General features: G+C 36.8%; 1 protein-coding gene across 1 annotated transcript in view; it reads right to left on the bottom strand.

Annotated features, from left to right (window-relative positions):
• The window catches only part of CDH11 (cadherin 11), a 39460-nt gene extending 14299 nt beyond the window's left edge, over positions 1 to 25161 (bottom strand). The window contains exons 1-5 of the mRNA XM_009282859.2: positions 25027 to 25161; positions 4076 to 4471; positions 2512 to 2806; positions 1610 to 1729; positions 960 to 1127 (exon numbers count right to left, since the gene is read on the bottom strand). Of these exons, the coding sequence (XP_009281134.2) occupies positions 960 to 1127; positions 1610 to 1729; positions 2512 to 2806; positions 4076 to 4303 (811 nt within the window). The 5' untranslated portion in view covers positions 4304 to 4471; positions 25027 to 25161. The remainder of the gene's footprint in view (positions 1 to 959; positions 1128 to 1609; positions 1730 to 2511; positions 2807 to 4075; positions 4472 to 25026) is intronic.
• Positions 25162 to 26488: the final 1327 nt, after the last annotated feature.

The following is a 26488-nucleotide window of genomic DNA, read 5'->3' as shown; positions in this document are numbered from 1 at the left end:
TTAAGCAGAGTAACTGCTATTTGGCATTTCTGATAATTGTAAATATTCTCCCAAAATACTCAGTAAAATGGCTTGAATTTGTAGAAAAAAAAAATCTATCATTTGATGAAATTACTCCACAAAATACCATGTACTGGGGTCCCAGGTTATGATTTGGAGTGAAAAGGTATGTTTGTGAGGTATGTAAAACCTGACATTTTTAGGATTTAATACTTTTCTATTAGAATGGTAGAAAATGCTGACATAGATTTTTACATTTAGGAACTAGCTATGTCATTTAAGCTCCTGCATGAGGGTCCAGGAAGCTGCCACACTGGAAGAAGAGCTGTTAGAGAGATGGTCATGTCCAGGACGTATCAGTGTCATAATGGTTGCTCAGAGGAGAAAGAGGGTGGGCTGGGATGGTGCATACATGGCACTCCAAAAAAAAAAACAAACCATGCAGAGATGAGATGCAGAACAGATGTGTGGGTCCATTAATGTACTTCCACCCAACTGTGAAGACTGAATCTGTTAATGTCAGCCCTGATTAGTTTTATATGTGAAAAATAAGTAGCACAGTATTTTTGACTGATTTGGTTTAACACACAAGAGAGCCCTCAAGAAATGGGCCTTCTTTCTCCATTAACAGAGAAGTCCAGACTGTCTCTCTGATCATATCATAGGTATATTTCTAATATAACATGGTCCAGTAGTTTCAAAAATGAAGTGTAGGGTTAGGGATCTTTGTAATCTAATCTTGACCTTAAAAAAAAGTCTCATTTTGCAACACAAAGCAAATAATCCGGATACTAAAGCTCTATATGTTACTAGCAAAAATGTGCAAACAATATGTAACTATTCACATGTGTGCTGTGGTAATCCATCAGCTGCTGCTTTTCAAAGTTTTGAATATGTATGATTCTATACAAATATGGGTACTAGCAGTAAATGTGAGTAAGGGTTTTGTTGTTACTTACTCTGTGGGAACTTTGGTGGGTTGTCATTGACATCTGTAAGTGTAATTGTCACTTTGGTTGTCCCTGAGAGGCCTCCCATGTGTCCTCCCATATCTTTTGCCTGTATTACAACATGATACTCTTCCTTAGCTTCTCTGTCCATATTTGGAAGGGCAGTTCGGATAATTCCTATAAATACAAAGAAAATATGGCACATACAAATTTTCACAGGTTTACATCACGAAAAATTGGATACTGCATTTTTAGCTTGCATTAAAATACAGCAAAATTTGCAGTGATGGTGCAGATTCTGTTTTCCCTACACTGTGCATCATGCTACGCAAGGAAAGTAGCCCAAATATTCAACACAGTTCAAGACAGAACAACCCTGGAGAATTACAGTTCAGCAATGAAACTGCCATTTCTATCATACCATATCATACCACAAAAGAAATAGTATCATCTTTCTAGTGTAGCGTACCCAGAAGCTCTACCAAATGCCAGGGGACCAACCTGCAAAAGAGCTTAGCTAGAATCAAAAGAGAATGAAGGAAGCTTTGCTCAAACACATCAGTAGATATACCCAACTGTACTGCCTCAGTCAATATATTTAGTTCTTCATTTTAATGTATTCCAGTTATGAGGTCCTACTCAAGTAAACTGCTCAATACCTGTTTGAGCTTCCACCGAGAAGTACGGCTGACCTTCAAGAATACTGTAAACCAATTTGGCACTGTTCCCATAGGTAGGATCATCAGCATCTGAAGCTGTTACCTGAATAACTGATGTACCTAAAAATGGAAAGCAAACACAGAAGGAACACAGTCAGAAACAAACACGTCTGTAAGAACCGTGCAGAGATGCTTTCAGTTTTACAGCATAACTATTTCTTAACTTTATTATTTCCAGGTTTGGTAAATGAAAAAAATTACTTGGCAATTTATATACGACAAAATAAACTCATACGATCCAAAAAGATTTGTCACCAGCTGTGATGTGGATTAATGTTCTAAACAGTGAAGATACAAAAGTCAGCAGTCACTCTGTACCATTACGGTTTTTTTCCTCAGTAGTTTAAGCGTTATATTGCTTTTGTCGTTAGACAGCCAAACAATAGATTTTTCTTTTTACATTTTCCTCAGTAAGTTTCAGAGAAATCATTCCTGTAGAAATCTCTGAGATAGACACAAGCTCAAACAGGAGATAAAAATGGAATAGATAGCGTGGCAGTAACTCCTTAGCTTTATTACACAGCTCTGCCAAAGGAATGATCTTGATGTTTACCCCAGAGGATTCACACTCCGTAAATTCCAGGGAACCCTCATCTTCCTTCCTAGGAAGAAACAGTCCTGTTCTAGGAACCATCTAGAGACACTTCAACCGTGACAGTTAGTAGCTGTGCAGGGTTTGATTTGGTCAGCAAATTAGATAAATTGACTGAGTCACTGGCTGAGCATGAAGTAAATTTTACTTCCCAAATTCTAGACGATAAGAATTAAATAAAGCCAAGATGTACTGACAATGCAACATCTTCCATGAGGCCAGGAACTGAAGTGCATTTATGACTACTTACCTACATTTGATCTCTCTGGCACATTGGCATGGTAGTTTTCATGAAGAAACTCAGGTGGGTTGTCATTTATATCTTGAACTTTAACAATGAATTCAGAAGGTGGTTCCAAAGGTCTGTTAGTGTTCCTGTCTACAGCTTGTGCCGTGAGAGTGTACTGAGCTCTCTCCTCCCGGTCTAGTGTCTTTGTTGCATGGATGTTCCCTGATTTGTCATCAATAACAAAAATGATTCCTGCTCCTTCACCTGAGAGAATGTATTTAATGTTTCCATCTCCAGAATCAATATCTGAATGAAGCTACAAAATGAGAAACAGACATACCTTAACAAGATGGTATACGTTTCGTGTATGTGCTTATGAAACAAAAAAGTTCATGAAATTACTATCATTTAATAGTTTTCAAAAATCTTGTCTTACATCAGGCAATAATCCATACTCGGGCACATGCTGTTAGCACATCTGCCCTGCATTCAGAGAAGCTGCCTGCACAGACTTGCATGCTATCGCACGTAGGGTGCTACTGAGAACCGAGCTTTAAGATTTAAGGAAGAGAATACATGAGAAGATAGTTATAACAGGTTCTTTATTCAAATGAAGTTGGAAGGAAGAGTAATTTTTACAAAGATTTTGCACACTTCATACTAATCATATTCTACCAGGTTGCCTGCAAAAAGCTGTTAAGTGACAGGTGGGATGTAACGAATGAGCCAATCAGTAATGGCCAACTAGTTTTTAATTACAACCTCTTTAATATAAAAGAAGTAACAAATGTTTTCTGAACATTCTTTCTTTTGTAACCAATGCACACTTCAGTTTGATGAATGAGGGAAACATTGAGCCAAATTATAGATTTATTGATTTTATATTGACATCTACAAATTGCACAATACTAACCATCTTTTAAACCCGAATACCCACAATGGCATTTGCTGTCATTGATTCTGTTCTCCTCTTTTGTGCTGGGGTTAAGTCAACACAGTTCTGCTAACCATTTATAAACTGGCAAATATACTGGTTTATTTATGTATTTATATTCTGTTAGTATTAGTAACAGAATAAAAAACTAGTCCGGAATGTGTGTGCATACACCTGTCCACACAGATATATATCTCCCTCTATACATACCCCTCATATTTAATTTTACTGATAACTTCAAAATGAAAGGATGAAGAGAGACCTATTGAGCAGTACACTTCTACTGAGCTGCAGAGTTAGACATTACACTTTTAATTACTATTTTTAAAGACCCAAGAATGATACCAGATGTTTTTGAGACATTGTTTCTCAAGTGGTTGCTGTGGTTCTTGCTGTTGTGTTACATAACAGCTTGTACACCTTCATTCAAAGACTGCTGAGGTCAGTGGAGAAATTTGTACTCGCTTAGGTAGTATTTTGCTTAGCACCTTAATTGAGCTACAATAAAACGATTAATTCTAGGTGAATAAGTAGCTGCCGAAGAAGCAGCTAATACAAGAGAAAAGCAATGGCAAGAAAAAAGCAACTCACAAAATAATAATATAAAATAATAACTATTAATCGATGAATGAAAAAGAAATTCTTTCTTACCCTTCCTACTAGTACAGGATCTGGTCCCGTATACTCTTCTATAACAAAGAACTGATTCCACACCCAGCCTCTTTTTGAACGATGCAGAACTTGTCCTTCTTTTCCTTTTTCATGGTGACCATGAAGTGATGGCCTTGCGTGGTTCAGTTTTTCTGTAGTTATGGCATGGCTGTAATACAGCATGCCCAGGCAGATAAGAGCGGCATGTAAACAATTGTCCTCCTTCATTTTTGGTTATTTTGTAGGCACAGGAGTATCCAAGAATCTACCCCTTCCACCTTGGAAGTCAGAAAGTTTGGGGCTACTGAAAATTTTCAGATAAAATGTTCTGCACATAGGATGCCACCACACATTAAACACATCACTTTACTGCTCTGCAGCTTCCCAACTTAATTCCTGAAAGAAAGTAAAATGGAGAAGACTGTCAGTTCTTTTATGTCTTTGAGGTGCCATAATTTTTTTATTAGGCAAAATAAAACCAGGACTACCTTGGAAAATGTCAAGATAATAAGAAGATTAAAATATATTAATAATTATGAAATACTGAGTAATGAGCATATTTGATGTTTTGTTACATGCAACTGCCACCTTGTAAAATCTCCTGACTTGCTGGTTAGGGCACTCGTTTGGAAGTTGAAAGACAGAGAATCATATTCTCTCATGATCCTTCCAAATGGATTTAGCCCAAGATGCAAGGTAACTGTAGAAATACCTAATTTATATCTAAGCCCTCTTTGGAGTTTAGATATAAGCCTTAGATATAAGCCGTTAAGCTACGGCTTATATATGGTTTAGATATCAGATGGATACCAAGATACTTGCTTATCAAGAATGGAATATTTCTACACATGCCTGGAAACAGGCCTTTTCATGACCAACAGATTTTCATGCTGAAAATAACTACCTATGTTTTTCTAGGCAGGAGCAGTGGCTGACAGACCTCCGAGGACCTATATTTTGGATTTAGACCCTTGAAGTAGCCCTTCTACCTCCCTCTGAGGGTCAAGTCATCAAAGTGGAGAAGCAGCATTGATTGCCAATTCTGCTGACACTGTGCTGGTGACGATAAATGCCATAAACCGATAAAAACATATTCAGATACTTTTGATAATATAACAATTGATTTGGCTATTTTTTCCCACTTTCCCTGTGATTCAAATTACCAGAATTATATTGATTTCTTACTTTCTAATAATTCTTAAAACACTAGGTCAGAATTAATATTTGAAGCAGAAATTGCATAATACAGTGAAACCTGAACTAAGGTCTATACCTCCAGCAACTAACAATCCATCATAAAGGCCACTTTGACTTATCCCTGGGGTTTCCTATATATTCACCTTCAATCCTTACAGAACAGCCAATTTTTACAAGGTCCCTACGACGTTTGTTTCAGCTTTCAGTGTAATTCACTTTACTCTTCTGCAAGATACTAAAAAAACACTCAATGTTATATTCATACAGGTATATGTATAAATATATGCTACCATCATCTTCAAAACAGGATGATTTTTTTAACAAGAAATGATATATTACACATAGTATTTGGAGCAGAGAAAATGTGAATATAGGGAAAAGCTTGAACCTATATCACATTCCATAACTCCAGCAACAGATAAACATCTCGGTAGTACCAAACCCACTCATCTTGGGATGCCTTTCTCAAATCCTGAGCAGTCATGTCCTCCCATCCACGTCCCTTTGCACAGTTACATAAAAATACACACCCAACATTAACAGACATGAGTTTATAAATAAGTAATTAATGAATAAGGAATGAAATATTTGGGTTTATTTCCTCAAAAAAAGCTAATTTTTAATTTTTATTTTATTGAAAACTGAAATGACCTCAATTACAACACCACAATGGCTCCAGCATAATGAATTAAATGACAGTCACATGTATAGATGCAAACATAACCTGGCTTTCCTAAGCATATTTATTAAATACATAATTTGGTGTATCCATTTAATTTTTTACTATCGTTATATGATGTCACATTACAGATGATTCATACCAGCATGGACTTTTATTTATTGGAATAAATGCTTTTATTCTGATACAATATGTGTGTGTGAAGTGTGGAGCATTAGGTCTATGGCTTTAGAGCTTATTTTGTATCTCCATTTTGTTGAGGGGTAAAAATAAGGTAGGACTTAAAGGACCTGAAAACTGAGATTGAACCTATTTTGGAAGTGGCTTAAATATGAAAAATACAATATGTGTGTGTGAAGTGTGGAGCATTAGGTCTATGGCTTTAGAGCTTATTTTGTATCTCCATTTTGTTGAGGGGTAAAAATAAGGTAGGACTTAAAGGACCTGAAAACTGAGATTGAACCTATTTTGGAAGTGGCTTAAATATGAAAAGCCTTTCAACATTTATTATAGTGGCTTTCTATGATAATAGTTAATTAAAGGAAAAGTTTTGCATAGAAAAAATAAAATTCAGCCCCCTAGTATGCAGTATTTACTTACCAAGCTTCCCTATCATTTAACATTATTAAACCATACTAAGTCCTTTTAAATACAAGCCATCATATTCTCTGCTCATCCCACAGATGTTAAATGAGTTATTCTGTCCTGCTTAGTAAACACCTCTGGATTTACATCCTTGTGGCAGATGTAAATTTAACCCCACAGTGAGCAGGCTCTGAAGTTACCTCGTTTGGCTGCTTTGTCTAAAGAAATTTATTGATGTAATCAAATTCTACATATTAAGGCCAGTTCAGTCTGCTTCATAATTGCATGCAGTATCAATGATACTGCTGTTTCAGATGTAGTTTGCTATGGAGTGTCCTTTGAGCCAAACAGTCTTCAATGCCATGCCCAGTATAGCTAATTACGCTGGACAAGTACACTTGCTATAGGGATCTATAGCATGTTACTGGTGTGCAGCAGTTAGAGGTGCTTGGGCTCTCGGACTGTTAAACGGGGCCTACATGCTCCAAACAGAAATGAAATAGGAAGGTACGCCTAGACAGCTGTGCATTTTTAACCCTGCTGTGGAAAAAAAAAAAAAAAAATCTAAGTAAACTGCTAACATTAATAGATTTTGGACACATTTGAAAATTAAACTCAACGATAATTATTCTTCATTAACATCACATAATGATCTCAACAATGAAAATAAGTAAACAAATATGACCATTATTCCCAAATTTCTCAATACTGTTATATAAATCGGTAAACACTTTATAAAGACGCTTAACAATAATGGAAGAGCCAAGCTGATACACATACTGCTTATTATTAGCTATTCAAGTGTGAAGTGCTGGAAACAAAATATTAATCACACAGTCATGCTTGATTTACTAATACGGGTTTAAAGCAAAAATTCTTTGCTACCTTTTGTTTTATCCTCTGCATATATGCGTATAGAGAGGAAGCAATAAGGCTACATGTCTTCAAGATAAAGAAAACTATTATCTCTCATCCACTACTTGGGCTAAAAAATCACTGAGGCTGTTCATGGTAATTGCTTCTGTTTTGAGTTATAGTGCGAAAGGACTCCACACTAGTAATCCCAAGTTGGCTCCTTAGTAAGTGACCTACTGCTGGATAGGCTGCAGTTAAAGCTAGAGCTGCAGGCAATAAGGTCTCCCTGGCCTCCTCGTGCCCCCCCAGCCTTCTCCCTTCCTGAAGTTCATACTCTCTGTTCAGTTACATAGTGGTTTGCCACAGTGGTAAGCCCTCTGACTCCTATCAGCATAAGAAAAGCTAATAGAATAAATCAACAGGGTTCCACTGAAGTCTATGAAATTACTTAAATTCAAAACAGCTACAGTTTGGCTTTTTATAAACTACTTTCTTCCTAAAAGGCAAGGTGCACTAGATGCTCTTAAGTTAAAGCTAAAATAAACTTCATTAAAAAATGCAGCAGTATTATTAACAAGAAAGAAGTCGTCTTTTTTTCTCTTTTTTTTCAAAACAATCTACTTAAAACTTTTCAAACGTTTTAACATTAACTCAGCTGCTGTCAGCCTACAGTTTCCTACTTCTTCAAGCAGAAAATATGGAAAAACAGCTAAACAATTTATAAAGCAATTCCTGTAAGCGTGGAATACAGATCTGAGGATGGCAATTGCCACAGCTGACTGGACTGATGCTCTGGTCAGTGTCGCAAATTCTGCATACGGCTCTTTTATTCAGACACTGCACAACACTACACGGATAGTGAACTATCAGAATCATTTGCTGTGAATGTTTCTAGTCTTTTTAAAAAAATCACAATCTTAGAGATATCCTCAACATTCTTGTTATTTCTGCACATAGATTATATTGTTATTATATTGCTCAACTGCAGCAAAGCAAATGTCAGTGGGCAGTTGACCAAACTGCAACATCCTGATTTTTTTCCAATGTTGTTTAGAATTGCACAATATATAATTTTGAAATCCTAAGTCTTCCTAAGAAATCTGTAAAAAAAAAAAAATCTGCTCCCCACTTCCTGAAACACAGTGGGTGCCAGGTTTGAACTAAGATGGACTTCTTCTCAAAAGGAAGAATTCCATTAACATATTTTAACTGCATACAAACAAATGGCAATTTTGGTACTGAATAATAGCTCTATCAGGAATAAAGGGAAAACAAGAGTTAACCAGTCACCACACAAGATCAAATCACATCAGAGAGGCACATGAATGTAGTGAGACTCCCAAATGCTGCCCATGTAAGTTGATCAATCAAGGTATGCAGGACAGAGAAATGTTAAAATAATACCTAGTCCACACTCTGAAAAACAACGTACACGGTGAGGTGTATACACAAAATGTTTGCATGGAAATAGCAGATCTCCCTAAATAATTGTGAGAACACGCCTTCAGGGCACTCTAGCTACATAGATAATATGTCTATGTTTTGTACTTGTAGTTGTTACTTAGTTCTGGAAATGCAAAGCTAATAAGTTTCAATTTTAACATAAGAACAGTCTGTTCTACCATTAGAAAATAAAATCCATCAATATTCCTAATGGAAATGTGCTATTCAACTAATTAAGTACACATCTATCTACCTGAAAAATGATATAATCATGTCCGCAGACTATGGCACAGAGTTGAGCCAGGGTCTTGACTGCTCCACAACACACCAACTCCGCTCTCCTTGCGCACCCTCGCAGCCAGAGACTGCAAAGTGCAGAGACTCTCAACATGCAGCACAGCACAGCAGAGAGGTGGAGTTATGGGGTTATCCCTACTCTAATAAGCTAAGAGAAAAAGTCAGTCTGCTCTACAAAACTTCACACACAAATTTGAATGACTGCTTATAGATGACTAATAGACAAAAATAAAGAGCTAGCAAAGATTATTTTAATGACAAGATCAGTCACAGAAGTGAAGTCTAGCCAATTTTAAATTTCTTTCATTATATTTATAGCAAAAATAATCCCAAACATTCATGCTGACTTCCTGTGTGCTATTAAATGACCATACGCCAAATTATAATAGACTAAACAATTTTTCTAATTTGTCTAGGCCGTAACTTCTGGATGATACATTAAAGTAGCAATTGTTCTCAGGAATACACTTGGCAGAAAGTAGTCAAGAGCACAATGTAGCAGTATAATAATGGATGATTATGTTCTGAAATGTTTTGCAAAAGTATCAAGTAAATATAGCAAACTCCCAGTCCAAATGAGATTTTAGCTGTAATTAGAATTAGCTGAAAAGATGAATGATTTATTTTGCAATAATTTTATCATCAGACAAGGAAATGAATAGTTTTTTAATGACAGAATAAATATTGGATCATATTAGTTCTGGAGTTAAGAGTGCCTGAGTTTTGGGCATAAGGATGGAGCAGCGGGCACAGCTGGCCGAGCCCTCCACTGCCCACGGAGGCAGGGAGGGACCTGCTGTGGCCAGGCAAGGCACCCAGCTTTGCAGGGGCCTCTCCTCCGTGTCATCAGGCATAGCAAAGCCAACAAGAACCTGGGCATTTTTCTGCTTTTGGGATAGGGCTGTTCTGAGCAGCCTCAGGGCTCATACTCCATGGTTTAACTTAAATGGTTAGCTAAGAGACTTTCTTCCTTGAATACTGTAATCGACGTCACGAAAAATGAGCAGTTCACATGGAAAGAAGGTAGGAAAAAGATTTCCAGATCAAACAATCAATCGTGTCCCACTGATCCCATACTGGTTAATCTTTAGGGCATATCATGAATTTAACTACTTTGGGAGGTTTTAATAAAATACATGAACTGAGGGATGTGGAATAATTCTGTGCACAACTGTTTCATTACTCATGTGCATTGGTAAATGTATGCATAGCGGTGTGAATGCAGGAGTTCAGTCCGGCACGTATTTTTACCCTCTTGTAGATTGCTGTATTCAAATACCTGATGCCTAAGTATTTTCAAGAAATTTATATAAATTAATATGAAAATATTTTTGAAGGATACTAGTTCTTGCTGCAGTAAGCTATTCAGCTGAAAACTATAAACTATAAACTAACATTTGGTTTTAATTTAATTTTTTCCTGTTTAACAAAACTTTGTTCTCTTCCTTGACTCATTTCAAGAAAATGTTACATAAAGGTAAACAAATAGCCTGGTCTCTTTTGTTTATGAAACAAGATAAAATACCAAGAATTAGTACCTTCCACATTTAACTTAATTCTCTCAATTACTTTTTGATTTTAAGCTGTTCTGCATTATCACACCAATCTTTGAATAGTTTTTAGCTTAGACTCACTGTACAACACACTTGTGGAAAAGAAGGCATCTCACTTTATTTACATGAAACAATGTTATGCAACGTATCAAGATCCGCTATACAGCATATCTAGTTTGCATGACATATACAGCAAAGCCAGTTCTTAAAATAAATCCTTTAGTCCTGAAAAATGCCAAACTTTCTGTGAGATTCTAGGTACCCTAAATCTGGACAAGACTAGAATTAGGATTATTGCATTTTTCCACTGGAACTAAGGTATACCTGATTTTTCCTTGATAGAGCTACTTATATGATATGCAGAATTGGGAAAGGTGCAACACTGATGTATCATCATTTGGAAGGTTTACTTTAAATGGAACGAGCTGAACTGGAGGATGAGACAATATCAGCTTTTTTAACTTTCAGCTGTACCCCAACAGTTAAGGGCTTTATGCATGTCTTTCCAGTCAGGAAATCATCCCATTAGGAGATGGATTTTTCCTTCCTCAAATGAACCCCTTCTCCCAGGGCAGCATTGGGAGATAGAGCTCTATTCATACACCAGCAGAGTTCCCTTTCTAAGTGCCAGGACCATGGCCTTTACTCATCACATACAAAATAGGAAAATTAAAAACTAAAGGACTCCATACCCAGCAAATCGACTTTATGAATATGACTAACCCCATAAGACTAGCCATGTATATATGTATCTACTGGGAATCAAGCATTAAAGACCAAGATGCAGTAGTCTAATGTAAAACGTTTTGTTTAAAAGACAAGGAAAAGATTTTCATGCTGTATATGTAACTGGTAAATCTCATTTTTCCCAATGTGCAATTCTAAAACAGACCGCCAGCAACTAACTCCCTGTGAGCCCTTCTGAAACACTGAATTTCTCTTCTTGTTGAAGCATATTTCAGGTCTCACTGGAGCGAACAGCAAATAACCCTGATCTGAATGCAAATTGATATAAAGTCTTTTGTGTCATTCACAAGACATAATTAGTCTTATGAGACAAAAGTATTTAGTCCAGAAATTTTTTCATATTTAAAGATACTTGGGAAAAAAATTCTCTTAGTTATTCCACTGAATGATGAGAACCCTCACACTCCCCCAATTCATATTCTGCTATTTTGCACAGGAGCACGATACAATTGTAAAGGATCATAATCTGTTCTGCAGAGCTAAATATATATACATAATTTTATACATGGTATGCCAACAGCCAAGATTCTAGGACTATCCTACTACAGAGGGATTCTAGGTCATGGCAAGATTTGTATGTACTAAATACATAAATAAAATCTTTACAGAACTGGTGATTTTCATCTTTATCAATAGACGTTGCCTTAAAAATGCTAAGTAAGTTTTGTAGAATCCTATTCCGAGTTCTGTAGAATCCTATGAAAGGACATCTTAATCCTTTTCATTTTTAAATTATGTTTCATAGCACTGTATTACATTACTGAGATGTTTAAAGCCAATAATCCCCAGCTGCTCCAAAGAATAGTTTTTGAAATGTAGCCATATTTTCCTGTAGCAGCTTTGAGACTCAGTATTAGGAAACCATAGACAAAACCATAAAATGATGGCTCTTTGAAAATAAAGTCATTTTGCAGGAAAGAGGAAGAAAAATAACCTCCTGACTAATACCATGTGATATATCCTTCAGTATCCACCTCTGAAGTCAGCATGGAAGGAAAGTATTTTCACCAGGCTTTGATTTAATTTGTAGTCATTCAAGAAGAGGGAAATTGCCATTTGGTGTACCTCATACAAAGCAGCAGAAAGTAGGAAGACAACTTAGTACATTATGAAGTGAACGACATAGAAATAAGCCTCAGAGTGTGATATTAAAAGGCTTGGGAAATGAAAAATGGCTGTAAACAGAGTTTTACATTTACTTGCTGCCCTGGGGAGATCCACTTAAGATAAATGTGACAGAGGCTGTCTGTTTTTAAGCATAAACTCTACAGGAAAACAACTAGCATAAGAAAGGTAGTCTTATTACAGACCATGGTGATTGATAGAGTCATTTGAAGTAATGACTAAGCTCTTGGTAGAGTTTATTTTAAATAGTACTTGTGTTCTTGTGCATCTCAGACAAACTGGAATTCTCATAATTTCCTGTGTACTCAAAGGCCAATATAGCTGCAGCCTATGCCCATGCTAGTTTCAATATAGTTTGCACATATGTAAGTGGCTATAAATGACATGCCGAGGAGGAAATAAATGACTACTAAAGTCAACTTACTTCCAACTACTAATGCTGTACTTACATGCTAAGCCAACCACGAACGTTTTTTTTCCTCTAAGAATTTGTATTTGTGAATGGCTAAATAACATTTGTGCTGTGACTGATGATCTTTTTGGTTTATGCTAAAAATGAAACAAAGTCAAGATTAAAGAGTGGTAACTGAAAACCTATCAAAAACTAACAACTACAGGCAGGCCTATTCAGCTACCAAAGAAAACCAGAAGGAATTCCAACAAGCAATCCATTTCTGTTCTGATCTATAATCTCTTGCTGAAGGGCTGACAGCTTCCACGCAATCAGAAATCTAAACTGAATCTGTGGTATTATACTTACAGCTTCATTTCTAGAGGCAGCTTCAGCAGTGCTGCTGAAATGCCAAACTATTATAGCATCGTGTGTGGTCTTTATATGACCAATGTGTTCCTCTACAAAACTTTTTTCCACTTTTAATATAATTCTACTAGATTACTTGATCCCTTGGTCCCCTTCAATTTGGTCTCCCTCAAGTAGGAAAGCTTCTGATGAAAGATGGCCACTTCGGAAGCACATGCAAACCACCCTGACAGCAGTTTGTTTAAGTCTAGCAACCATTGTGACTCTTATTTAGGGAGATTCACATAATTAGATTCTCTGTAACACTTCTCTTTATAAAACTTGACAAGTTAGTGAATTACTAAGAGTCTCTTTCTTTTTCAAATACATTTGCTAGAGAAAGAAAGGTGAGAGCTAAATTTCTAATCAAAGAGCCTTCTCCTTTTCTCAGCTTTCTTGGAGCTGCAGAGGGAAGAGTTCAGATCCTTCAGCCATGCACATTTAAGGTTCTTTTTGATAGCTTGCTTAACTGTTCCAGTTTGGTGCAAATTTCTTCCATAAAGAATATAAAAGCCACTTTGAGATTGTTTGAATGAACAACTGAATCAAAAATTAACTTTTTCATAGGCAGAGATTGTCTGTGAAGAGACCTATTTTGGCTCAATAACGTGAGATAATAACACCAGAATATTCAAACACATTCCTAATACAGCGTCAATAGCTCTAATAAAGGAGACCATCACTGTTTAAGTACCTAATGGGAGGCTACAGCTGAAAGGACCAAAACTGCACATTTAAATTATTATTTACAATCCATTAAATCATAAGGTTATAATTCAAACAATATTTGCATGAGTACCTTCTGAGATGTCTTGTTGGAAGCAGTCACCATAGAATATTTCCATTTAACTTAAAAAACAAACACACAAACAAACACAAAGAAAACACCAACTTCATTAGTTACAACCTTCCCTTTGGCTTCCTGTGCAGCCTGACCTGCTCTGAGCACAAATCAGAGGAACTACCTGTATTTTCAGTGTTCCAAAGCTATAAGGACCGAGACATAATTCCCAATATTATGATACAAAACCAAAAATGCAACAAGAGGTTGCTAAGGTGATGCAATTAGATGCTAAGCATATAAATAGCTCAAAAAAGACAGGATTGCCAGCTTGCAACTAAAATTTGTTTTTCATGCAAATGATACATTTGCACAAAAGGGCAAATGATTCAGTACATTTTGCATGAACATAACTCATTTTGAGTTAAACCTGTTCATTACATATTTCTAACTGATCATATGAAACACTAATACATCCCAGAGATTATGGATTGGCACTATTTCTGACCTGTAATTACAGATGATTCTAACAAAACCCTTCATTTTTATTCTTCTGATAGGAACCATTAACAACAGTTTTAAGGCAGTGCCCTGCTACAGTTGGAACGATGTTTGGCGCCATCATATCATGCAGAAGAGGCAAAATTTAAACACCTTGAATCTATAGCTGTTCTTGCATAAAAGAAGTTTCAGAAACTGATGTTCCACAGAAAGCTGGTCATGGGAAATTGGCAAAAATAGGCATTTGTTTAATTAGATTAGTGTTATTCATAGCTGAAGCTATGAATCAGCTATAATTAGATATATTCTGGAAATGCATTATATGGTTTGGAGATATAAATACTCTACCTTTTGCCACCATCTCTCTGATGTCAAGGGCAGGTCTTGACGTTAAGAGTGCAATAATCAGGACTTGTGGCATGTATCTGCATCTTAGATCACCAATGTCTTTTTTAACCAACGGGACAGTATAAAAGTACTTGAGTGTGAATGAGTGTTTGTCCAGTCAGGTGAAGCTTTAGCTTCCAAATCAATAACAGATCGTTTTCTCCCTAATGAAGACCAGTGAAGTGTTACTTAAAAATGAGCATGTGAAAGAGGAAAACAGCCTGACACTTGGTAGAACTGCTGGATTGAGAACAGTATCTCTTTCGGATAGAATGACCTTAGTATAAGGCAAGTACAGGAGAAATAATTTCTATTCATAGAAGAAAAATAGAGGCCAGTAACAATAATAAAAGAGATTAACATACATACATATATATGCACACATATATATAAAAAAGACTGAAAGCTTCAGTCAAAAGAATAGGATTAGGCATTCTTTTCACATTAAATATACCCTTACATTCAGCATATTTTCTACCAAAATGTTCTTTTCAAAAAGTTGCCGGGGTGATATCACTATTTCAATCCAACCAATTTCCTTTGAAGTTTCCCATAATGGTAATTAAATAAATTGCTCTTGTAGTAATTATGTTTTTTCTGGAAAAGGAACTATTGGGGTAAAGACAGATGAGAGAGTCTGTCACCAAACATAATCTTTCCAAATACATTGGTACTTGCTACATTTATTGGAAGAAGGATGGAATACTTAGAAACTTCGGACCTTTTTAGTTTTTGTAAAGAAAATGTCAACTTGGCAGTTGAAATAAGAAACAAACTAAAATGACTGCTGACAGTCCTGGGAGTGTATAGGGAAAGAAAATGGAAGTTGCGTCACTAGAAAGCTTTTAAAGACAGTATGTGTTAAGCCCAAGAGAGCTAGTGTGAACTAGAAGCCCAGATTACCATGTTAGAAGCAAGTAGCTGGTGGACAAGATGAAGGTGACTGAAAGCCCAAGACTAATAAGCAAGTGTATTGTATAAAATGGCATTCTCCATGTGAGCACAAATACATCATATTTGCAAGAGCATGAGGCTTTGGAGACTGGGTTACTATAGTTCTATTAAGAAGGTTCTGTGTATGGCAATTCATCAGATCAAATACCTCTAGTCTCTGTGAATTTTATCATCTTTGATAGAAAGAAACGAGGCTCTCACAGTTCCAAGTAATTTCCAAATACGTAACTTTATGTTTCATCTGTACTTTTTCTCTTGCTTACAAGTCAGGCTAAAATTGTTAGTTGCAGTGTGTTGAGTGTACCATCAGTTTTGTTTATGTTTTTTCTCAGATTAAGTTTTTTCAACTTTGCTAAAGATTCCCCTATCATTTGTGGAAATTTGCCATATGCCTGCTAAGCAACCTGTAGCATCCACTGATTTAACCGTCAGAACCAGCTGACCAGACCAGCTCTACCTTGTTCTCTGGTCTAGTCTGGTATCTTCACAGATACTTCACAGAATTTAGTTGCTGATGCTTGCTGGTTTTGTTCACACTACAAAGAATCTGGAGTTTTTCATTTAAAAGCCTATGCAAAACTTCACTGGGTATGTTTTTCTTTGTGCATAATGCTGAACATTCCCATCTTCCTTTTTCCTTTAAATCTCTTTGGTAAATAATACAAGGTTGCATAACACTAACCCATATGGATTAGTATTTGAATGTCTTTCTGGTGTCTTTACAATATCACATCCATGGATAGTGAGTTAGTGCTCTTCTACAATGCTAACCCTATATTTTCTTGCCACTTCGAAGACCAAAAGACAGTGTTTTCAACTCAAAAAATCACAAGGGTGAGCAAAAGGAAAAGGAGTGATTTGGTACCATTTGTACTTCACCTACAATCAAAAATAGCTTCCTGGAAATCCAGTGGTCAGAGAGAATAAAGCACCAGACAGGCACCAGCTGGAGAAACGGGATCTGGGGATTCATCCAAGAGCTGGGAACATCTTTCTGAACAGACAGACATATTTCTTGTTCAAATGTAATGACTCTCAGGGTAAACATTGCCTTAAAAAACTTAACATGATTTTTTTTTTTAAACTCTTTGTGCAAATTTTGTGGACCCCTTCTGGCTTAAGCTTCAGTAAGTGAGCTTAAAATCAGACCCAAAGAATGATAAATATATAAATAAGCAGGAAGAACTCATTATGAAGGTCATACGCGTGCCATTTGTAAACACAGCTATAACTAAGCCCAACTATAATACGTGACATGAATGCTTATGTAAGAATAAGATTGCTAATATGAATGTTTACTAAATGCCTATTTAATAATGGCGTTTAATTAAATAGCGTAAAAAATAATTTTCCATGTGTAACATGAACTTGTTAAAATTTCAGAGCTTTGTAAGCCAGTAAAACGGTGTTACCATCGCTTGCAACATGCTAAAGGCTGTGTGTGAAGCTGACAGCACAGGCCTTAGGACCCATTAGGATTTGTCAGGCTTCATCGGGACTTGTTTTGGCCTGCCTGGGGCTTGGTTTTGGTTAACTTATTCGGCTGTAACAGGCTATCTAAGGACCAGGTGACTATTGCCTAATTTGTTTTGGCTTTCTGCTTAGCTTTGGATGACTGTGTGTTGTAATACAGTTGGTTTATGTATATATTTGTAATGAACAGATAATAATAACAATTCACTATTCCATATAGAACAAACTATCTATGACCTCCGAATAAAATGCAGCATAGAGACAGACATGGGATGATATGAGGAGATTTGAAAGTCCAGGTGAAAGACAATAGTGGAAACCCCAGGGCTGTAAACTGCTCACCAGGGGTCAGCTACTGGCCATTGAACGAATGCAACCTTGGAAGCTGCATAAAACCAGTTTTAGAGATAACACAGAGAACAAAGGACAATATTCAATATACATAAAACACACCATTGAACGAATGCAACCTTGGAAGCTGCATAAAACCAGAACAAAGGACAATATTCAATATACGTAAAACACACCATTCACAGTAAAACTGGATGTAATGTGGAACTACAGACCAATGAAGAAAGTGCAAGGTGCATGTGGAGCAAGATGTGGAGCATGTTAGCAAACATAAAAATGACTCCAGGTGGATTCTAGAGTGAGGAGGAAGAAGGAACCATCATCGTATTGCTCTGGGATGCAGGGGCCCTCCACCCCCATCCCTGCCTGAAGACACCTGCCTGAGAGGCAGCTGATGGCGAGTGTGACACCAGAGATAGGGTAGATACTAGAAAGCTTGTGTGTATCACTTTTAACTGTACATAACTTGTATAGGAGCTCAACATGGGTAAACTAATAATTCTTTGGTTAGACTGTTAAGACTTCAGCTTAACAGTACATTCTTGGCTTTACATATAAGTTTTGTTCCTCTGGCCTAAATGAGCTCCACAAGCTGTAGCATAATGAACTGATGGAGACTTCAAGCAACATAGTCTGAAACCTGGATACAACACACCGGTAACTGCTCACAGGCAAAGTAGTTCAGCTGAACAAAAGACAGTGTTGTCAACCATGCATGAGCTGATGTTAAAGGAAACGGAGTCTGTGCTGAAAGGAGGTAACAGCATGTGGGGAGCAGAAGTAACCTGGGTAACGGCTGGGCCAACAGAGCACCAACTTCTGCTTAGGGGAGTTCATTTTGACAGTTGTTAAAAATGCCATTACCATCCTATTCTTTGCTGGGAAGTTTTCCCACTTAAACATTTAATTGATCTTTATATTTGTTAAATGAAAGCACTTTTTAAGCAAATCAAATCACTGCAGATCTACAAGGAGAAAAAAGGTCATTCCATTTGATGTGAGGTTTCTTGAATACACAACTATTGTATTATTCTGTTTATCCTGCAAGCAGCAAAGTAGCAGTAACCACCGGGTCACTAGCTTTACTGTGAAACAGCACAACCCAGTCTTTGTTGAGCCTTCCTTGGAGTGAGTCATTGTGATTCACTGAAAGACTGTTCCCTGTGATGGGGTTGTTCTCTCCTGTGTCTTCTGCAGGGCAGAGAGAGAGAGAAGACAGAAGCGGTACCTTTGGACATTTAAACAGAAGAACATAGCAGTGAAGTTTGCAGTTAGTAACCAGTCTTGAAATGAACAGCTCATCAGTGAGTGCTAAATGTTTGTGCAAACACATTCCCTTTGAAAATTAAGAGAAATATTCTTCTCTCCAACATGCTGCAACTCATACATGTTGCCCGCAGTGAAAGTATGAAAACAGCTCAGGAGGTTAAGGGAGAGTCTTTTGGTTGGTTGGTTATTTTTGCTTCAGTGGAGCCTCGGTTAACAAAATATAGCTTACAGCATGAAACTAAGCCAAGATAGCCAGGAGGCCTCTCCGAGTGACCAGACTTTTGAGGTTACATAATCTGTTTTTCTATTTTGGGGGCAGAGGAGGGAGAATGGGAGGCCAAGTACCCAAGTTTTCTTGTAGAAGTAGGTATAAACCTGTAAAAGTACAAGGGGACCAGACCCCAGAACGATGACTTTTCAGTATTTTAGGCTGTTGTTTCTAAAAGAAGATTGCGTTCATAAACAGAACCAGAGAATACCCCAGAGGGTCAGTCCTGTATTTGACTCCAAACATTATATTGGCTCAGGCTTCCCCTTTTCTGGCCTCTCCTGTTATCCCGTTGAATTCATTAGAAGGTGGTGGCTACCAGCCAAAAGAAATGGTTAATGCATCCCAGAGCCCATATTGTTTGAAATATCTTCTGAGACAGGAATTTATAGCATTGCTATAATAAAACTCAGATTTCAACATTAAAGTATAAGTCTGTGTACTTGCCACACATACCAGAACTATATAGAAAATCTGAACCATGAAACTCTGAGGAAATTAGGAAAATATGCAGTAACATCTAGAAAGAGGCCATTAGGACTTGGTTATACCTTTAAGAACAACCTTAAGCAAGAGATAAATCACATATGATGTTACACAGGTAGCGGCAATGGACCCAAAAGAAATGCCACTGAATCACAAATCCTTGGGTTTTGCCACACTGAAGTATAACAATTTTAGACTGGTCTAGAGCAGTTACTACCTTAGGTAAGAAAAGATGGGATTGAGTCCTGATTCTGCCCTCGCTTTGCCCCTCCCTGCCTCTGCCCGTCGCCAAGAAGGTTAGTTTTTTCTTTGATGTAGCTGTTCAGTGTGTTCTATTCTATTCTTTTATATTATGCTTGTTAATATGCATTCAAAGTATAATGAAATCTGTGCTTTCCATCCCAAAAGAGTACATATTAATCTTCTTCAGGAATTACAAAGTATTGCTTTTATAGACAAGAAACTGTATAGCTTTTTCCTGTAAAGGAATAGAAGTATAGACTTTGCCTAAAACCTTGGAACAAACCTTCATTTATGAGGCAGAGGAATCATTTTTATTCCACTACATGAATTCAGTGGGCTGCCACAGGCCAGTCATAATCTGTTATTGTTTCCCTGCAACCTTGTACTATTAATTTTTCTTTCTAATGAACTGTCCAGTCTAGTTTAGCTATGGGAACTATGATGGAGCTGCAATATAAATGGTTTATGTCACGCCTTTGTCAAAAGGCTTTCCCCTATAGCACTAGAATGTAATTGAAAAGCCATTTTAAAATAAAGTAACTGAATGGTTGCAAATGCAGGTTGTCAGGAATAAAGCGGGAAAATCCTTTGCATTACATTAGATTTTACCAATCACAACTTCTGTGACTTTATTAGTGTTTATACAGATTAGTAAAGCCACATAAATTGCATATGTTTGCATGGTTATATTAGCAAGATACTGAAGCCATTTTTAAGAAGTTTTTCTTCAACTGTGACTAACAATGCAGTAATTGGTTTGGTTAAATACCCCAAAAGAAATAAATATACTAAATTTTGTTTTATTTTATAGCATACAGAATATGCCCATGTTTGAGAGAGCAAACTAGCTTCTGAGTAGAATGCAAGACAGTTTTTGTTGCATAGGAAACTCTGAATGGCTGAGTACACAGTAATCTTTTTATATATAATACATACGTGCAAGACACATAACTTAGTTTTCTCTTACGTTTATTTTTTCTAACCCCAGATGCGTGTGTGTGTGTTCTTGGCACAATGGTATATGTTTTAATAAATGCTATTATTATTATTATTATTATTAAGGCCCAAAGAGAGCAACTATAGAGAGCATTTATAGTTAAAGCTGACATCAGTTTTCTCAATAAATTCCCATCAAAATTGTTTCTGAAAGACTTTGATTTAGCTTTTGGTTCACACTTCTCACCTTTAAAATAACTATGGAAATTTTGTCAGAAATTAATTTTATCAGAACACATTTCACAGCTAAACACAAGATATTTGAAGTTGTTTTGACTCACAAGCAATTGGATTTTTGGTGAGTTTTTTAGTCAATGTATCAATCTTTCAATGCCTTTTTCTCCTCTTATGGCCAGTCTCTGCAGTTTGTGCAGTGCAGTCTCGCGTTCGCTCAGGCAAATCTCATGCCTTGGGGGAACCTCAGGAGTTGCCTGTGACTTAGCCCAGCCAGGCTGCTCCAGCCCACAGGGCAGAGCACACTGCAGCCCAAATAGGGCTGGGATTTCCCAGAAGGTGGGGAAAATGCAAAGATAAGTGTTTGATGACTCAACTGTTTCAGCATTTGAGCCAAACCAAACTTTTTGTCACTGAGACCAGCATTTCAGTTCAAGTTAGTTGTTTCCAACAACAAACTACACATTTCAACAAAGTCAAGATTCTTTCAAGGCAACAGTACTTCATAGAAATAATTTTCTATTAAAAAGCAGATAGGAAAATCTAGAATGTCTATATTATGAGGTATTGAGACTATAAGAAATAGGGCAACATGAACATATTTCCGCACTTGATGTCTTTTAGAAGTCTGTAATTTATAACAAAATAATCATTCATCTTTGGTACCTGTTTGACCAGGATCTATGTCTTCTAATTATTCTAACAGTATTTCCAAAGGTGTTTTAGCTCAAGCAAGTCCTGAAGAGCACCAACAAAGCAGAGGTAACAAATTCAGACTCCATCCCGTTACACAGACTATGTGAAATGAGACTGACACAAGCAGATTGCTCTTCTTAACATTTCACTCTCAGGCCTTATTTTAAGAACCTAAGGATTCAATGTACTTTGGAGCGCCATCCTACTAAAATCAAAGCTTTTGCCCTCATATATGAGCCTATTTCATTTAGACTACTAATATCCATCCAAAATATATTCAATAAGCTAATCCTGCAGATATACTAGGTGTTTGTTCTGCGTGGTAGTTCTGTGCGTTGAAGTTGAGAATTCAAAAATTCAGGTCTTAAAACCTATATAAATGGCTACTCGTATAGAAGTGAAGTGAGACGTGTAACACAGGTTAAAGCAGGCAACTGGAGATGTAACGCTTCCTGTTCAGATATGTAGGCTTCATTAAGCCTGCTAGCACTGTAATAAGACAGGGTGATTGTAAGTAACTGAAAGTTAATCTTCTTTCCACATGGCATTTGTGCAGAAACAAAACTATGCAGCAATTTCCTTCCAAGGTCCACTTTGTATGTCAGGAATACCATGTTTTTCCCATTATAATCTAGGCTTACCATGTGAGAATTAAAAACATAATAAAAAGGATGTTATATCTGAAAGAGGCAAAGTATACTTTATACAATACTGATTTATATATCCAGTAAGTGAACCTAAGTTTCTCATCCTATATGAGAGGAGTTTTTAAATAGGCAGTATTCTTTTCTGGGCGTGCCATGGACCCCTTATTCATATATAATGCTCTTCAGAGTGATATAATTGAGAAGAAATTTATCTGTTGTGCCTACTCTCACTCCCTCTAGAACTTCAGTATAGAAAACCCAAGCAGTATGGGAAAGAAATCTCTAGTCAGGATATTCCCACTTAATGAAGCTACTGGCTATCTTCCGGTGTGACTGAGTAACCAAGCCTATGTTATAGCTCCAAATTAGCTCAGTAGTGCCTTTCTGTCTGCCCTGTTGTTCTTTGTTCCATTAACGATATTTAAACATGAATATTTACCTTCTCAACTGTTTGATTATCTAGATACTACAACAAGAAATTTGTATTCCTGAGCAGTCACAGCTGGAAACAATTTAGGAAAGAAAGATCCTTCAAAAGAAGAGAAGAGAATTTAAGAAGCATATGGATGCCCAGGTTTACATGATAATCAACAAAAGCCATGCTTGTTCCTCCTCTTTTGCAGGGAGGCACTTCACACTCCAACCAGAGGGAGCATCCCACAGTCACTCTGCAGGAAGCTTTCTTTCAGAAATTTGCTTGAACTCTGAAATGTAAAAAAGTCTACGAAAATAGACACAACAGCTTCTCAGATAAGGCATGAAAAAAACTTGAGTAGGGACCCAGTTTGCTAAATTCACTTATCTCATATACTAGTGAGAGTGATGGGCCTTCAGGTTTTCCTTTAAGGTTATTCTTCACAGTCCTTTCATTCATAAAAATTAAATCTACTTGGAAGCGTAGCTCTGAAGTCAAGAACAAGAAGAGTAGAAAGAGGCCTGAACTAAACCTTGAAGTGAGATATATGAAAATGCCAGAAGAGGCGAACTGAAACAGTGGTGAGAAAATTCACATAACTCTGCAGGGAGGGGAGACTCAGAGAAACTGAATGCATAACTAATTTAAGATATTTTTGCTATGTCTTCTTGATACCTATATATGAATTTGAAACCTAATCAGGAAGTCTTCAGTCAAACCAAACACTCTTTAACTTCATTCTGTTGAAAGCTGCATCTGAACAAGAACTGAGCATTGTTTGCAAAATTTGGCCTTTGTGTTTAGTGAATGACAGGATGAGAATCTCACATGCTGAGCTGCAGCTCTTCCTAAGAAGCAAAGGAGCTTACACATTCCCCACCTAAATTAAATTGAATGTTGTTGGTATCACTGTCAAATACACTCTATTTCAGCCCGATACTAATTGCCGCAGTCTACCTTAACAAGTCGGTGGATACCATAAACACATATCCTATATAGCTGCTCACAAGGATGTTTAAGTATATGGCCCATTTGGCTGCCAGAAATAAGATTATCATCATTCAAGGACATTTGCAAAGAAACGAAGCATCTGTCAAGCAGGACTTGAGTGCATTGAATGTAAAAACTGTGAATGAGTCAGCTAGACAAAGAGCTTTAATATCCTGGCTTTGTACTCTTCATCCTAGACAATTCAGATGGGATCATGCCTTTGATTCTGTAAAAATGATAGTATTTACATATTTATTGTCTATTACATTTAATCTGTTTCTGTGTTAATTTTAAAAAAGCATGGATACTCCTGTAAGTGGACAATTCTCACCTCTGTGGAGTCACTGGTTTCAGTAATAGCACAACTGAAAGTCACAGAAGATATGAAAAATTAAAGGCATCAGAGCAGCAGATATAACTACTCTTAGGTCTAGGGTTTTCCATACTGCTCTATTTCCACACTTCCCACAGTCGCCTTCTCTGAAGCCTGAGAGTCACCACTAAATTCTTTTTCTAACCCAAGTCTGAGCAGTTATATTAAGCTCAGTGGTACTGCACAAAATATCAGAGAAATAAACCAAATATGGAATTAATCACTCATTCATGTAGGCCTAGAATAAGAAAAGTATGAATCTTTTTGACTGATAAAATCAAGTTGGAAGCCTAAATATTAGAAAATTTCTTACATTTCTGTTCTTCAGTGCTACATTGCTGTGAGTTTTCAAGAAGTTCTCTGATGTTTTAAACAAGAAATTAAACAAGTGTGATCCAAAAAATGCACCTTATCAAACCGTGCTTTACAGACATAGAAGGACGGTCAGTGTCCCATAGCATCAGCTCTCCTGAGTGACAATCAAGGCCAACGGATAAACTCTATGATGCATGAGACAAACTGGCTGACAGCACACATCAAGCGAGGGATTAGTCATTGCAGAAATGTCTCCTATATTGAACAAATATTGTAGACACTATAGAAACAAAGACCAGCTATGCATATCTGACACCACTCAAAAGATCATACGTTTGGATGTGGTACTTACCTTCACCCACTGGAAACTTGCTGCCAAGTTATGTAGCATATTCCACTCATTTGAAATGCCACTTAATGAGACTATGATGACAATGCAGATGTAAGTTTTCTGCTGCCACTTATTCCGTACTTCAGCTCTGGCTGCAAAGAATGAAAAAGTTCATTTGAAATCCAATGCAATGTTGGTACCATAATAAAAGAAAACAAAAGTCTAGCCTATAAACTAACACAGTAGCCTAAAGAGAGTTTAAAGACTAGCAATTAAATAATACTTCTAATTCCAAGAAGAAAATTTATAAATAGCTTTTACCTTAACAGACTTACTATTGCAAGAATGTTCCCATAACTAAAATGCTGGAGGCGATATCAAAATTCCTTCACATCTTTTTCGTTATCTCCTGAAAAAACAGAGTTCTATGGAAAAATCTGTTCTGGGAACATTATCCAATACAAGACACTGTAGGGAAAAAAGTAACAGCTGCAGATACCATTAGCCAACAAGATGTGCTTTGAACATTTCTAAGTGCTCTAAAGGCATATTAGAAAATTAGTATTTTTACCATTATGATGGAGAAGGGAGTAGCTTATTTTAGTAAGTAGAACTACCACTACAGTAGGGAAAAGATATCTAGGATAAGACATTTGAAGGGAGAAAATGAGCAAGAGGTGCCTCTGCCTGTAAAAAGTGCATCTATGGTTGTTTTGATGGTTAAAATCCTTTCATAAATGGGATAGTGAGTTGAGACAGTCTGTATAAAGGGTGCAAAACCAAAAAGAAACCAGCTGAATTCATTTCTAATGAGGTGAGGTAAGTATTTTCTTGAATTTAAATTAGTAAGTTAAGAATGTTCACAGTTTCACAGAGCAGTCCCTCATCATCCTGTGTGTTTCTGACATGTTCCCACACAAGTAATAAATACAGTTAATGTGATTGAACGCAAAAGAAATACTCAGTGTGATCTATTGTTATGTACCGATGTAGACACTGTATTTCTGATGCTCATTTGATACCTTGACAGACTCTTAAGCGGGTACTAAATGAATTCTAGGACTAGGATTCATTCTAGCCAAGGAGATCAGGCTAGATTACCCAATGCTTTCAAATTTATTAATTGAGAATTTTTAGGAAGAATTATTGCAAAATAGCCTCTGCAATTTGTGTTGATACATCCAAATCAGTAATTTTCTGCAGTATTTAACTGTTAAAGCTGTCTCATCTATATCAATCCTCCATTTTATACCCACTTTTCACCCCCGTTAAGGCAATCAAGTTTTACTTGCAAAAAGTAGTTCAGCAGCACAGGCCAAATTTCAGAGTTGCTAGCAAAAGTGTTGAGGACAAATGAATAGGCATTGACTGAATATTACATATTCAATATTGCAATATTACACGAACATATTTCACACTTACTCCATCAAAGGAAGAAATAAAATCATATGGCTTCTATTGCCAGTTGTGACTGCAGATATGT

Source organism: Aptenodytes forsteri, unplaced genomic scaffold, assembly GCF_000699145.1.
Source record: "Aptenodytes forsteri isolate BGI_AS27 unplaced genomic scaffold, ASM69914v1 Scaffold70, whole genome shotgun sequence".
Classification (NCBI taxonomy): domain Eukaryota; kingdom Metazoa; phylum Chordata; class Aves; order Sphenisciformes; family Spheniscidae; genus Aptenodytes; species Aptenodytes forsteri.
Note: the sequence above shows the minus strand (reverse complement) of the source record. Positions and strands in the feature narration are given on the sequence as shown.